The sequence below is a fragment of the Colletotrichum navitas genome, assembly GCF_030913465.1.
Source record: "Colletotrichum navitas strain CBS 125086 chromosome Unknown LY79scaffold_75, whole genome shotgun sequence".
Lineage (NCBI taxonomy): Eukaryota > Fungi > Ascomycota > Sordariomycetes > Glomerellales > Glomerellaceae > Colletotrichum > Colletotrichum navitas.
In genome coordinates, this window is record NW_026850621.1 from 118,278 (window position 1) to 131,135 (window position 12,858).

The following is a 12,858-nucleotide window of genomic DNA, read 5'->3' on the forward strand; positions in this document are numbered from 1 at the left end:
AATCCCAACCAAACATGCGACACTAACGAAAACGGACATCCCACTAAAGTTCATATACTGAGGGGGGAGCAATTACTGTGACCACGCTGGCCCCGTGATGTGTGGCATCCACGTCAGCGTTTCTCGCGAAGGCTTCCAGTCACTGCCAGCGACTACTAGGACCTGCCTGTGCAGCCGCGGCCCGGATCATCTTGGCGAGGTTCAGTCCCAGACAAGGACCTCGAGCCCCGATGCAAAGCCGGTCTTTTTGAACTTTACGTCGACCGTCCTGGCCTTGCGCGGTGACCACGTCACCAAGCAGCCATTCCACGACGCGTCCTCTCAGTCTGTTCTCTGCTGGAACGGTGAAGCTTGGAAGATTGCGGGCGCACCCGTTCAAGGCAACGATGGCGAGGCGGTATTCTCACTGCTCACAGCGGCTAGTGGCCGCGATGCCAGCGAGGATCAAGTTCTGAACGTCCTGCGCAGCATCGAGGGGCCTTTCGCGTTTGTCTATTTCGACGCCGCCGCGTCTCGCATCTACTACGGTCGCGACCGCCTCGGTCGACGGTCTTTGCTATTGAATCAACAGGAGGGGCTACGGTTTTCCAGCATTGCCGAGAGCACGTCGCCGGAATGGGCCGAGGTGGAGGCCGATGGCATCTACGTACTGGACTTGGCAAGATGGAGTCAAGACCCGAGCAGTCCATCCTCCCCTCGGTCATGGACACCAGGTGAGGCGGAAACGGTAAGCTCGACGATTTTCACGAATCATCATTCGTTTTTGCTACTTACCATTTCAGGTTCTCAACATCGGCGTCTTTAACATGACTCTGCCGTTCCCGGACACTCAACCGCTGTCGGCGTCGTCACCGTCAGTCCATGCGGTGCGGGAGCAATTGGCAGAATCGCTTAAGCTGCGCGTCTTGAACGTCCCCGAACCGCCGGCTCGTGAGGCGGACAACGACACGCGAGTTGCGGTCCTGTTCTCCGGCGGGTTGGACTGCACAGTTCTTGCGCGTATGGCAAGCGATCTTCTGCCCTCTGAACAGGGCATCGACTTGATCAATGTCGCCTTCGAGAATCCGCGTCTGGCAGCCAAGGCCGAACAGTCTCCCGATGGTCTGAGCTTGTACGAGGCGTGTCCTGACAGGGTCACTGGCAGGAAGTCATTCGCCGAATTGGCCGCTGTTTGTCCTGCCCGCCGTTGGAGGTTTGTTGCCGTAAGTTCTCCCCCATACCGTCGACCAGGCCTCTACTGACCCCTCGCAGGTGGATGTTCCCTACCAAGAAGTGCTTGTTCATCGGAGCCAAGTGATCTCCTTGATGTACCCCCACAACACTGAGATGGATCTCTCCATCGCATACGCCCTCTACTTTGCCGCTCGTGGCCTGGGCATGTCGCAACGCCATCCATCAGACGCTGCCACCCACTATGCCACACCAGCGCGAGTTCTCCTCTCCGGTCTCGGTGCCGACGAACTCTTTGGTGGCTACGTGCGACATGCCACCGCCTTCTCGAGGAGAGGCCACGCGGGTCTGCTCGACGAGCTCAAGCTGGACGTCAGTCGACTTGGAAAGCGTAACCTGGGGCGCGACGATAGGGCCATGTCTCACTGGGGTCGCGAGGTGCGGTTCCCTTACCTCGACGAGGAGTTCGTCAAGTGGTCAATCGAAACCCCCGTCTGGGCGAAGTGCGATTTCGGCTTTACCGAAGCAGATGCCGAGGTTGAGCCCGGGAAGAGGGTGTTGCGGCTGCTCGCTGAAGAGCTCGGCATGGCGTCAGTTGCGCGGGAGAAGAAGAGAGCGGTAAGAAGCTGGTCGATTTTGTTCTCGCGGAACCCTCGTAGCTAACCACCTCCCAGATTCAGTTCGGCTCGAGAACAGCCAAGATGGAAAGCGGCAAGACAAAAGGGACAACGCTCATTGCCCCTTGAGCTCGACCCTCGGGTTGCTAGTGCTTCCCGAGGCTGGCGGTGATGATACACAGATACTTCCGAGTTGACGGTCGCCCGAAGGCTGATGCGAGCAACTGTGCGTTTCTGCTTTGCAGTAACCCTTTGCTCGCGGCAGGCAGTCGAGCTTCAAACGAGACCGTTAGCAATGACGCCGTAAAGGCAAGTCTGAGCCAGAGTAGAGTCGAACAGTCAGAGTGAGCTCGATTGATAGAGAAGGCTGATATCCCGTTATTTTAGACATGGCTATAGCGAATGTTCCCCCGAGTCCAGAAAGCAATACGCCCCGGTTGAGGATACTGTTTTGTTCGCTGAGTCCTGGTTTGCAGAGTCGCGTGTCACCATTAATAGTACCAAGACGATCAGGCTGATCCTACCGCCATTGGGCATCACTTAGGCTAACCGCGCCCCTGTCATCCCGTCTCCCCGTTCATTATCTGCAGTGTGCCTTACGTTGTGCCACTAACACGTCTTGGTTCCGGCTTGGCTGCATCACTTAGCTACACTGAGCCCCCCTGCTTGAGAGACACGATTGACCTGTCAGGGCTTGCCCGGTGGGGCGGCCACGGCTGTGTTGTGATCCCTATGCGCTGCTGCCTTGAGACCAGCCTACAAAACAGCAGATGCATCTATCTACTCTTGTCTCTTCAGAAATATCCGTATGTATGCTTGATAATGAACCCTCGTCTTGAATTCTGCATAGTCGATTGCAACTATTACAGAATCTCGGACCAGCCCACCGATTAATGTCTTCTCCTCGACCAGAGACTTCTCCCAATCGTGCCCCCAGCGATGGATAGGTTTCAATATCCACCGGACGATGAAAGGTCTCGTCCATACGGCACGCAACAATCGAACTCATTCACCAATGACCGAAGGCCGCTTATGCAACCCGCCGACTCGGCAGAAGGCCGATTTGGAATGGGGCAATCTGAGCAGCCCGCAATTTTGATGAGTTCCATGGACGCCGGCGTGGCGCCCACACTGCCGCCGGCTCACTTCTGGAGCGGCTCGGACGCCTCCTACAATCCACTCCCCGGCACGGAACGCGCCTCAGCCGAGTCACCGCCCTCTTCCGGATGGGCCTACGCGCCAGAGACAGCGGAAACCAAGCCCCATCTGTCCTACAAGGAAACCCCGCTCGCCCGCACGGCTCGGCAGCAGCAGCAGCAGCAGCAGCCATGGGCCACGTCGCTGCTGGGGTGGCTGCCGGAGCTCCTCTGGTGCGTCGTGAGCGTCGCCTCGGTCGCCGCCCTCGCCGGGGTCCTGAGCCGATTCGACAACCAGCCGTTGCCGCGCTGGCCGCTCGGACTGACGCTCAACACCCTGATCGCCTTCCTCGCGACCCTGGCGCGGGCCTCCTTCGTCATCCCCGTCTCCGAGAGTGTCTCACAGCTGAAGTGGCTCTGGTACCGCGACGCGCCGCGGCCCCTGAAGGACTTTCATGACTTTGACGCGGCCAGCCGTGGGGCGTGGGGGAGTTTGCAGTTGTTGAAGACGACGAGGGGCTGGTATGCTATCCCTGTTCTGATGCGGAGGGCAGGGGAATGCAGTTTGTGTTGTGCTGACGCTCGGAAATAGGTCTCCCAGTGCCATCTCGATGGTGGTCTTCGTCTCGGCCATCTTCACCTCGACTTTGACGCAGTCCGTGGTGACGTATCCGGTCCGCCTCACGCCTGTCGAGGGAACCGCCGTCGTGTCCCGCTCGACTTCGTTCTACTTCAGCACCGCCAACGTCTTCGCGGGTGGTAAGGCCCATCTTGTCTGCCTCGACGGTCTCTTGTCGCTGACCCGGTTTCTTTTAGTCACCCAGCAGCACTACACTGAGCAGTCCATCTTCGAGGGCCTGAGCTACAGCCACACGCAGGAGTTCCCACTCAGCCCGGCACGCTGCCCCACGAGCGAGTGCAGGTGGGATGCATACAGCTCGCTGAGCGTCTGCGTCAAGTTCTGGAACGTCACAGACTCGCTCAACGTCACCGTCAAGAAGAGGCCCACGCCGCCGTCGTTGGTCCTCGCTAAGCTCCCGAACGGGGTCTCCGCCAACCTGACCGGCAACTACCAGGGTATGGTCGTCCTGCGAGGCACGAGCCGGCCCATCGCCTCCGACGTCCACCCGGAAGCGTCCCTCCTCAACTTCACCGTCCTGTACTCGCTGCGGAACAGCCCCACCGAGACGGTTGGCGCTGCGGAGGCGGTGCTCTACCTCTGCGCCAAGACGTACAACCTCGCCTTCGCCGACAACGTCGAGTCCAGGGCGGTAGCGGACGTCACGACCGATGTGGAGCCGGGGTCGGTGGCGCTGCCGGGAACGGAGATGCGGCGCGAGCTGCCGGCCATCCGGGACCCCCTCGGAGCCGGGAACTTTCCGTTTGGCGGAACGGGGCTCGCTGCCATGACGGAGAGCCTGGCGTACGCCCTCAACGGCTCATACGCGGACTTGAGCGGCGACCCGAGCACGCTCGGGCTGGCGCCGGCCCGGTACCTGGCCGCGCTGCAGTACGGGGCCGAGACCCTCGAGTCGCAGGGGCGGCCGAACGTCTCGCAGGAGACCGTCATCAATGAATCGATTGCGAACATCACGAATAACATTGCGAGGAGCTTGTCGAACCGGTAAGGCTCTTTTCTCATGCGGCTTTGCCCCCCCACCTTGGCTTCGTCGATGTAGACGTCACGTTTTGATGCTACCATGTCTCGCATGTACAGCGTTGACGCCTTCCATCTATTCTTGTTTCTTATGCTCTTTCGAGCCAGAAAACGACTGACCACAAAGCCGTGTACAGGATTACCGAAGACGCAACCAACGTCACGGGCAAGGCCCTGGCCGCCGAGACGTTCGTCCAGGTCCGGTGGCCCTGGCTCACCTTCATATCCTCACAGGTGGCCCTCTCGGTCGTGTTGATGGCCACCGCTATCGTGGGGACCAAGCGGGCGGGACTTGGCGTGGTGAAGAGCTGCACGCTGCAGGCGTTTATTGCCATCAACTCCAAGGACAAGCAGGCACTAGAGATCTCTCTGGGGCAGCAGCGGCACCAGCGCGAGGTCGACGATATCGTCGAGAGGGGGCCCGGGATAGCCTGGCGGCTGGGCATGACGGACCACGGTTGGAAGCTTGGCCTCTAGCTTAAAGGTAGGCGTCTTTCTGCACGCGGAGGGGGGCACTCCCGCCAGTCTGGAGCGGAGACAAAGCTCCAAGTTTTTTAGTGCGACGTGAAGTTGCACTCGTTAAGTAGAACAAACGACGTGTGTTAGTTGGGGTATCCGAGATGACTGGTCTGTTGGTTTTACAACCGCCTGGTCTCGTTTGAACAGTTGATTCAGCTGTCGTTTATTCCTTTATGTCTAGAAGCCTTACCGAACCCGGCAGTATCATGGACAAGCCTATGTGTCACAGCCCTGTTGCGAGTGGGTGACGGTGAAGAAGCTCCGGCTGCTTTGGGACGGGACCCAAGCTGTCGCCATTTCCGTATGTCCAAAAACCCCTTCCGGTTAGACGGACTGGAAGGTGGCGGCCGTAGCCGATGGGCAGTGGGGGGTTCGCGATCCTGGGGTGCCGGGGATCCAGCTGCTTGCGGCCATTTTCTGCTGGGCAGTGCCGTCAGAGTGGAAAAAAACGAAAAGTATGCGAAAAGAATTTTTACGTCGAGGACCGTCTAAGACATGGGGCATGGGTTTTTTACTAAAAGGACGGTTGGGGACGCGTAGGATCATGTCTCGATATTCAACAAAAGAAGAAGAAGAAGAAGAAATGTGTTTTGGAGGGGCCTCCCGTAAAGATGGTTTCCGCAAGTAACAACACCCTGGACTTTAACGGACCGCCTGCGGTTTTGATTCTCGTAAGTCTTCGACCCGGCCGCCGTTTCACTCCGTCTCCAACACCAAAGAGGGAAAACCCCTTGTCTACCGCGTCTCCTATCCCCTTATGTCTTTCTTTTTTTTTTTTTTTTTTTTCCCTTTCCCGGGCTGATTACGAGCAGGCAGTCGAGTTCGCGCTGGTCGGAATCGCGGCCTTCCTGATCGTCGCCCGGATCTACCTGCGCATCGGCCTCCAGGGCCTCCCGCTCAACGCGAGCGACCTCATCGTGTGCGCCGCGTGGATCACCTGCGCGGCGTTTACGTCTTTCGACATTGCGTATTTCGACCTGGACGTGCTACGCCCCGACGTCGCCTTCACCCTGCAGGGGTATGACGGCACATCTGACAAGATTGAGTTTGTCTGGAAGGTGAGCGAGCGCGCGCGCACACACACACACACATACACACACACATACATACACCGAGCCAGCCCCGATAGGAGAGGACGGAGAGGGGTTGTGTTTTATACAGGCATGCTAACCCGCGGCTTCGTCGGGCAGTTGCAATGGGCCAGCCAGTTCGCCTTCTTCACGGCGTTTTACCTGTGCAAGGCGGCGCTCTTGACACTCTACGCTCGTCTGTTCCCGCCGTTTATGAAGACGCGGCGGAGGATCCTGTGGGCCACGATAGTATACTGCGGCTGCGCTTACACCGCGACCATCTTGACGACATTCTTCATCTGCAGACCGCTGAGAGGAAACTGGTGAGGCTCTCCTCTCTCTGTGTTGGCCCGGTCTGCCCTCGCTTCTTCTCAGGAGGCCGCCTTTCCTGACTTGTCTCCAACAGGGTTACCGACCCGGCAGTAGCCTGTCCTGCGGACATTTATTTTCGTCTCTTCCAAATCGCGTGGGCGTTGAACTTCGCCGCGGACATTGCGAGTGAGTCTCGAAACAAATCAGCCCCCTCCCCCTCCCCCTCTCCGTATCCCCCGTCATCCTGGCAGAGACGGGTCTAAAGTGTGCATGTTTCTAACAGTTGACCTACTTTCCCTAGTTTTCTTCCTTCCTTTCCTCGTGCTATACCGGCTCCAACTGAAGCAGAGCGTCAAGATCAGCGCCTACTGTACCTTCCTGATAGGGCTCATCAACCTGGGAGTCACGTTGGCACGGGTATTGGGCATCCAGCTGTCGCCTTCGCGGGGGAATCTCCGGTCCTTCACCATCATCGGTACGTTGAGGAGGGTTTCTTTTCCGCGAACCTCCCCTCCGCCCCCTGATGCTTCCCCTTTGTTGGGACCAGGGTCGGGTCCCCATTCTGCCCTCGACTAGTGGCTGGCTAACAAACCCCAACAAACAGAGCTCTGGAGTGCTCTCGACGTGAACATCGGCCTTGTGATCGCCTGCCTGCCACCGCTGCGGCCCTATCTGTCGTACAGTTGGGGGACCCGCTCGTCCCGCTCGTCAACCGAGACGACGCCGAAAGAGATCGGAGGCCGTTCCGGGCTCTCGGGGACGACGTTGCAGCGCGCGCATTCTGGCGACGAGGCGTCGTCGTCGAGGAGCGAGGCGCATAGTGAGTTCGTCGCAGTCCGAATCGCGGAGGAGGGGCACTGCGACGTCGAGGCGTTCGCCGCGTCGAGTCCCAAGGCACGGGGCCCGTATCACAGCATCTGCGATTGAACGAGAGGGCGCCCGGCTAGGCTGCTGGGGTCTGCATTCTCGTGTATTTTCTTCTCAGTCTCTCCGGCTCGGACCTAGTATATAAACTTTTAGCGTAGAATCAAAATCGACACCGGGGAGCGGGCCGGTCCTTCCTTTTCACCAGAGTAACACGATTGATTTCCTTGGCGCCAGGTCTTGGTCTGTGATGTACGCCTATAGAGTCGGGAAGATTGCGATACGTTCTTTATCCACGTGGACCAACATTACAAACAAAGCATTATGGAAATGGGACCAGCATGGAATGCTGATGATGCTGGTGGCTTGGCGTAATTAGTTGGCTGTCTCCCCGGTCAAGTAGTAGTAGTAGTAGTAGTAGACACGATGGGGGCATCCAGCTTTCCCCGGAGCCTTGGCCCGACGACTCCGCCGTGGCGGCCGGTGTGGCAGGCGCGATCCAGGACCTCCGGAAGGTACACTTGGACCTGCCTTCCACGGGGAGGGAGGTACGGATACCTAGGTTGGTAGGTAGGTAGGTTCAGGGAAGGTACACTGACCTCCCCCCCCTCTACTTCTACCTCCGCCCCCCTGCATCGAATCAAAGCTGTTTGGCGGCACCGCTTCGCTTCTGCAATCCTTCTTCGACCGCGTCGCAGTGATGATTTTTCGTTGACGACACACCACCCGAAGGCCACGAAAATTCTACCAGAAGATTCCAACACAGGCGACCCACGAGGCCGAAACCAAAAACACGGTGAGTGCTCTGATGGCGGTCAGTCCCCTGCCCAGCGTCGGGGGAGGGGAGCACACTGGCGATACTGCAGAGAGAAACTTTGACCGACGCGAGAGACTATGCTCTAGCTTCCCGGTGGGCGCCGACGCAGCCCCGAACCTCAGACCAAAGATTCCATGTATGATTGGGCTGCATTCGGACCCCATTGCTCCGCACGATGCCATGGGAAAGCAGTGCGTGACGTGCAGAAGAGCTTGGCAGCGACGGGATCTACGTCAGTCCTGCAATCCTCGCGAGAAACACAGCCGAGCCCAGTGCTATTCCTCGTGCTGCTGAGGGAGCGGGAGCGGACCCGACCAAGCAAAAAAAGATACGGCGGCATCCGGTGTCACAGAGTGCCATTCTCTCCAAGAAACCTCTGAAAGCCAAAATCATGCAAGCGCATCACCGATTGAGGGAGGGGGGGGCGCCCAGGTCTGCAGAGCTCGAGGATGAATGCGCACGCAAAAGGCCACTGGCAAAAGGACGTGACATCGGGCCAACGGTAGGGGACATCTCGAGCTACTACTGCCCGCCGAGGTTTAACCTCCCTCCCCTAATGGTGCACGAGGCGACCGCCTTTCGAGAACACGTCCGAGAGTGACGGAAAACATGATCCGAAGGATTTGGACGAGTTATCTAGCACGCCGAAACTCGCCGAGACCACCCCATATGCATGCACCGGGGTCAGCGCCTCTCTGGCAGTACCAACCGTCCCAAAAAGGCGAAGAAGGGGACGTCCGCGCTGGCGGGATCGTACACCAGGAAGAAGAAGAAGAAGAAGAAGAAGAAGAAGAAGAAGAAGAAGAAGAAGAAGAAGAAGCCAGAAGATGCCCGGCGTCGAAGAACCAAGACAGTCTTGTGGAGGCCGAGGCTCCCTGGCCCTGTACGGGCGGCTGTCTCGCATCCAAGGTCAAGCGACCACAGAACAAGGCGGCAGCGCACGACTTTCGCCCAGTGGTGCAACTAAGATCGTCAAACTAGCATACACGCCGTGATTTCAAAACTCGCTGGGGCCTAGGGTACTCCCTCCAACGTAACGGTGAGCTGGGTTTCGTTTCCAGGTTCCCATGGTGTTGAGAAGATGGGATCAACATGGCTTCCTTCCGTCGAATGCCATGGGCCGTTGGCAAGGACTGCCCATCGTGCACGGCGCCCGGGAGTGTCTGTGGGGAGAGGCAAGCCAGCGCAACGGCCCAGAAAGCGCATTTGATGGCAGTGAGCGTCGAATGGCCACCATGCTCACGGTATGATATCGAGACACGTCAAACAGGTATCGACGACGCTCTTTCCTCATTCCTCGATGACATGTTTCTTCTCTTCTTCTTGATCTCCTGCTTCTGTGTCGGGCCGAGGTGAGTTGGAATGGGTGAGCCTCTCGTTCCCGGGCAACACGGCGGCTAGGACAGATTATTAGTTGGGGGCTCCCAGAATACCACAGTCCAGACGCACTGCTCTTGCGGTTCATCTGGTCTGAGACTCGTCCGAGCCCCGAACCCACCCAAAAACTTGCGGGTGACTGACTGGCCGACAGTCAAGGTCCTCCCTGCAATAAACACCCCACGATGATGTGCTTGGCGTCAGATGGAGCCCATCCGCCCGCCCACCAGCGAGCGACGGGGGTCAAGGGGGGCTCAAATACAGCCCGGTCCGTCGTGCGGCCCCGCTGAAATGGCTACTACCCCTTTGTTGTTGTTGTCTCACACAGTCTCCTGAAAACCGGACTCCACTACTGCACAGGGCCGCGTTGAGTTCCGATGCAAAGGTGCATGGGTAGGGGGTATGATCTGCGCAGGGTTCATTGGACGATGCATGCCCCAAGCAGACTGAGGACTGAGGACTGAGGACGAGGCCGGTCTTGGGAAGCATGCGTTCGGGGACGCGATGCGACTGTTGGGTTGCTGATGCTGATGCTCTATCACATCAAAACGCGCCGGAAAGCCAAGCCAGCCCCCCCGGAGTAAAAGAAACGCAAAATGGCGCCTGCGCCCATTGCACGGCTCTCAAAATGAGACGTCTCGCTCTCAGAAGAGCCACGAGGGCAACCCTCTTCCACCCTCTGTTTCATTGCTTTGTTTGGAATTTCAGAGTTCGTCGGTTTTCGTCTGGTGTCGGTCGTCCTGCCTCATCCCCGGCGATCGTCCTGCCATCTGCGAGTTCTCCTCTCTCATCCCAATTCCTCGCCTCGGGATCGCCGTTGTCAGTCGCCATTCGCGGTTTTGAGAACCTGGTCACGGCTTGCACGTCGGCCTGCCCGTGTCTCCCGTCCAGCGCTCCATTGCGTTCCTCCCATGAATGATCATCGACCCGACTGAAAGCGGACGGCCAATTTTTCAGATCCGGAAAATCTTCAAGCAGAGCAGCATACCCAGACCAGAATCACATCGACACCACCGCCGCCGCCACCACCAACCACCTCGAGCTCATTATTGTGTTGGGTGTACCCTCATTTCTCACCTTCACTTCCTCGGATTCAGTCGTATTGGTTCCTGGAAATTTAGAACACCGTGTGCCGTCTTAACCCCGTTCCAGGACGCCGACGTCCGTCTTGGTCCAATACCACCTCCCTTGTGTCATCCCGCCCTATATAGATACACTTTTTTTTTTTGTTTTCCTTTTCGCTTTCTCGGGCTTTTTACTTCCCGTCTGAGACAGCCGCCGCGTCGGTCATTAGTGCCAGGTCTATTCATTTGACTTTTGTCCAATCTTTGCTTTCTTTACTTTGCTTGCGTCTTTAATCAATCTCCCCTTGTTTCCCCGTCACTGGCATGCCGGACAATCTCCAATCGAAAACCTAAGAGACGAGGGACACCACCAAAACACCACCACCACCACCAACCGCGTAAGAGAGGAGGGGATAGGAGAAGAAAGGATACCACCCAAACACTGTTGAAGGGACCATGCTGAAGGCCGTTCGCCCGCTCCCCCAACTTCCATCTTCCCATCCCGCCGGTCGTTGATCAAGATATCTCTCTTCCCGTCTGGCTGTCGATTTCCTTCCCCTCGCCGTTCGAGTCCTGGAAAGACGCAGCCCGCTCTGCCCCGGCGGCCAAACCACCACCACCACCACGACCATGGAACGCCCCCACCGTCCTCCGCCGCTCACGATCCCCCCGCCAGTCCAATCCCGAACCCGAATCCGACGGCCTCGCCGTCCCAACGCCCGTCAGGCGCGTCAATTCAAGCTATGGCTCCTCCGAGCTCAGATCGCGAATGACGTTGCCCACGTCGTCGGCGCCTCAATACTGCTATGGATCATGTCCTGGTTTCTCTACAACGTGCCGCTCCCAATTGCAAATCGCACCGGGTAAGTCATCAGCTCCCTTTCGTCTACTCGCGTCCATTCAGGCAGCACCCACTAATAGCGATACCGCAGCCCAGCCGCCATCGCCCTCCTCGTGGTTCTCTCCGTCGACGTCCTGCTTGACGCCCGCTCCATCGTCCACGCCCATGACGCCTGGCCCGGCTGGGCCCTGCTTCTCCGCCTCATCGTCGGCGCCTCGGCCATTGTCGTCTTCTGGGTCTACATCGCCCTCGGCGAAGTCTTTGCCCCCGGCTTCACCTACTGGGACATGACCGAGATGCACGGGCGCGTGCTGGCCTACATGTTCCTCTGGGGCATCGGCCTCTGGGACCTGCTCTTCGTCGTGTTGTGCCGGCACTGGCTCGGGAAGGAGGTCAAGCGCTACGGGGGCCGAGCGCGGCGGGCGATCCGCGACCATCGCGAGGAGACCATGTCGCCCGGCGTAAGCGCCCACCGGCTGGTCAGCCCGACGGCGGAGGAGCCGCCGAACCGCATCGTCACCATCATGGACGTCGAGGCCGCGAGGCCCGTCAACGAGGACGCGGGCAGCGGCGGCGGGAGGGTGAGCCTGCCCCCGCGGATGGGCACGAGGCGGGTCAAGAGCAGCATCAGTGTGAGCGTGAACTCTATCGTCACGAGCGGGACGGAGACGACGGACATGGGGATGGTGACGGGGGCCCGGACCGGGACCGGGACCGTCATGAGGAGTGCGTCGCCGCCGCCGCCGCCTGTCTTCCTGAGGCCGGCATGACGAGGGGGGGGACGGGCCGGAAGGCGCGCACAGATCGATGTAGAGACAATGATACGTGTACTATATAATGATAATCAATGATAATACACAAGATAGACCAAACCGTCGTACTGGCTTGCTGGGGGGAGATGGAGTGGGCGTGGACGGAAGTGCGACGCTGGCGATGCGACGCACAGATCGACACCTTCCCCTCGACCTCCTACTCCGTCCGGTGGTGTTGCGTTTACTTTGCCGTTTCTATCCGCCCTACGTCGCCGGCCTCTGCGAGCCGAAAAGCATGGACCTTTGTCCCGGCAGTTCCCCCCTGTCGTCGTCGTCGTCGTCGGGTGGGTGGGCCCGCCTGGATTTGCCGGGATATTTGAGGGAGGGGAACGTGTCGAGTATATTACTCCGCCGTCCCTCCCCCGGGGGGGCGTTACGGCAATGCAATGCACGGTGTACTTTGTAAGAGAGGGTGATATGCGGGTAGGTTTATGATGAAAGGTGCAGCAAGGGGAGAAGGGTGGGGAAGCTACGGGTATCAAAATCTACAGAAAAGAAAAATAATATCACCGACCGTCCTCGGCAAAGTCCTTAATGGCCCTCCTCTACAAGATTTGTAATAATCGTTGGGCTCGGGCAGGGTGCCAGCCCGGATGGCGGGT

General features: G+C 58.6%; 4 protein-coding genes across 4 annotated transcripts; all 4 read left to right on the forward strand.

Annotated features, from left to right (window-relative positions):
• Window positions 1–97: 97 nt before the first annotated feature.
• LY79DRAFT_639679 (asparagine synthase) lies at window positions 98–1,916 on the forward strand (the record flags this gene model as incomplete). Its single annotated transcript, XM_060562322.1, has 4 exons — window positions 98–727; window positions 783–1,202; window positions 1,252–1,788; window positions 1,845–1,916. The coding sequence occupies 4 exons, from the start codon at window positions 98–100 to the stop codon at window positions 1,914–1,916; spliced, it is 1,659 nt and encodes a 552-aa protein (XP_060409984.1).
• Window positions 1,917–2,894: 978 nt separating this feature from the next.
• On the forward strand, window positions 2,895–5,057 carry LY79DRAFT_523825 (uncharacterized protein; the record flags this gene model as incomplete). Its single annotated transcript, XM_060555575.1, has 3 exons — window positions 2,895–3,445; window positions 3,516–4,547; window positions 4,718–5,057. 3 exons carry the CDS (start codon window positions 2,895–2,897, stop codon window positions 5,055–5,057), a joined length of 1,923 nt encoding a protein of 640 aa, XP_060409985.1.
• A 653-nt stretch (window positions 5,058–5,710) lies between these two features.
• Window positions 5,711–7,408, forward strand: LY79DRAFT_523820 (uncharacterized protein; the record flags this gene model as incomplete). The annotated part of the gene is made up of 6 exons (XM_060555574.1): window positions 5,711–5,770; window positions 5,912–6,157; window positions 6,290–6,492; window positions 6,576–6,667; window positions 6,783–6,956; window positions 7,086–7,408. The coding sequence occupies 6 exons, from the start codon at window positions 5,711–5,713 to the stop codon at window positions 7,406–7,408; spliced, it is 1,098 nt and encodes a 365-aa protein (XP_060409986.1).
• A 3,438-nt stretch (window positions 7,409–10,846) lies between these two features.
• On the forward strand, window positions 10,847–12,295 carry LY79DRAFT_367077 (uncharacterized protein). The gene is made up of 2 exons (XM_060552792.1): window positions 10,847–11,466; window positions 11,536–12,295. Exons 1-2 carry the CDS (start codon window positions 11,234–11,236, stop codon window positions 12,212–12,214), a joined length of 912 nt encoding a protein of 303 aa, XP_060409987.1. The 5' UTR covers window positions 10,847–11,233; the 3' UTR covers window positions 12,215–12,295.
• The last annotated feature ends 563 nt before the right edge of the window (window positions 12,296–12,858 follow it).

Excerpts from the sequence above, each read along its gene's own strand:
- LY79DRAFT_367077 (XM_060552792.1), top strand. The coding sequence starts at position 11,234 with ATGGAACGCCCCCACCGTCCTCCGCCGCTCACGATCCCCCCGCCAGTC. Across the intron at positions 11,467-11,535 it reads CCAATTGCAAATCGCACCGG|CCCAGCCGCCATCGCCCTCC; the intron begins GTAAGTCATCAG and ends GCGATACCGCAG.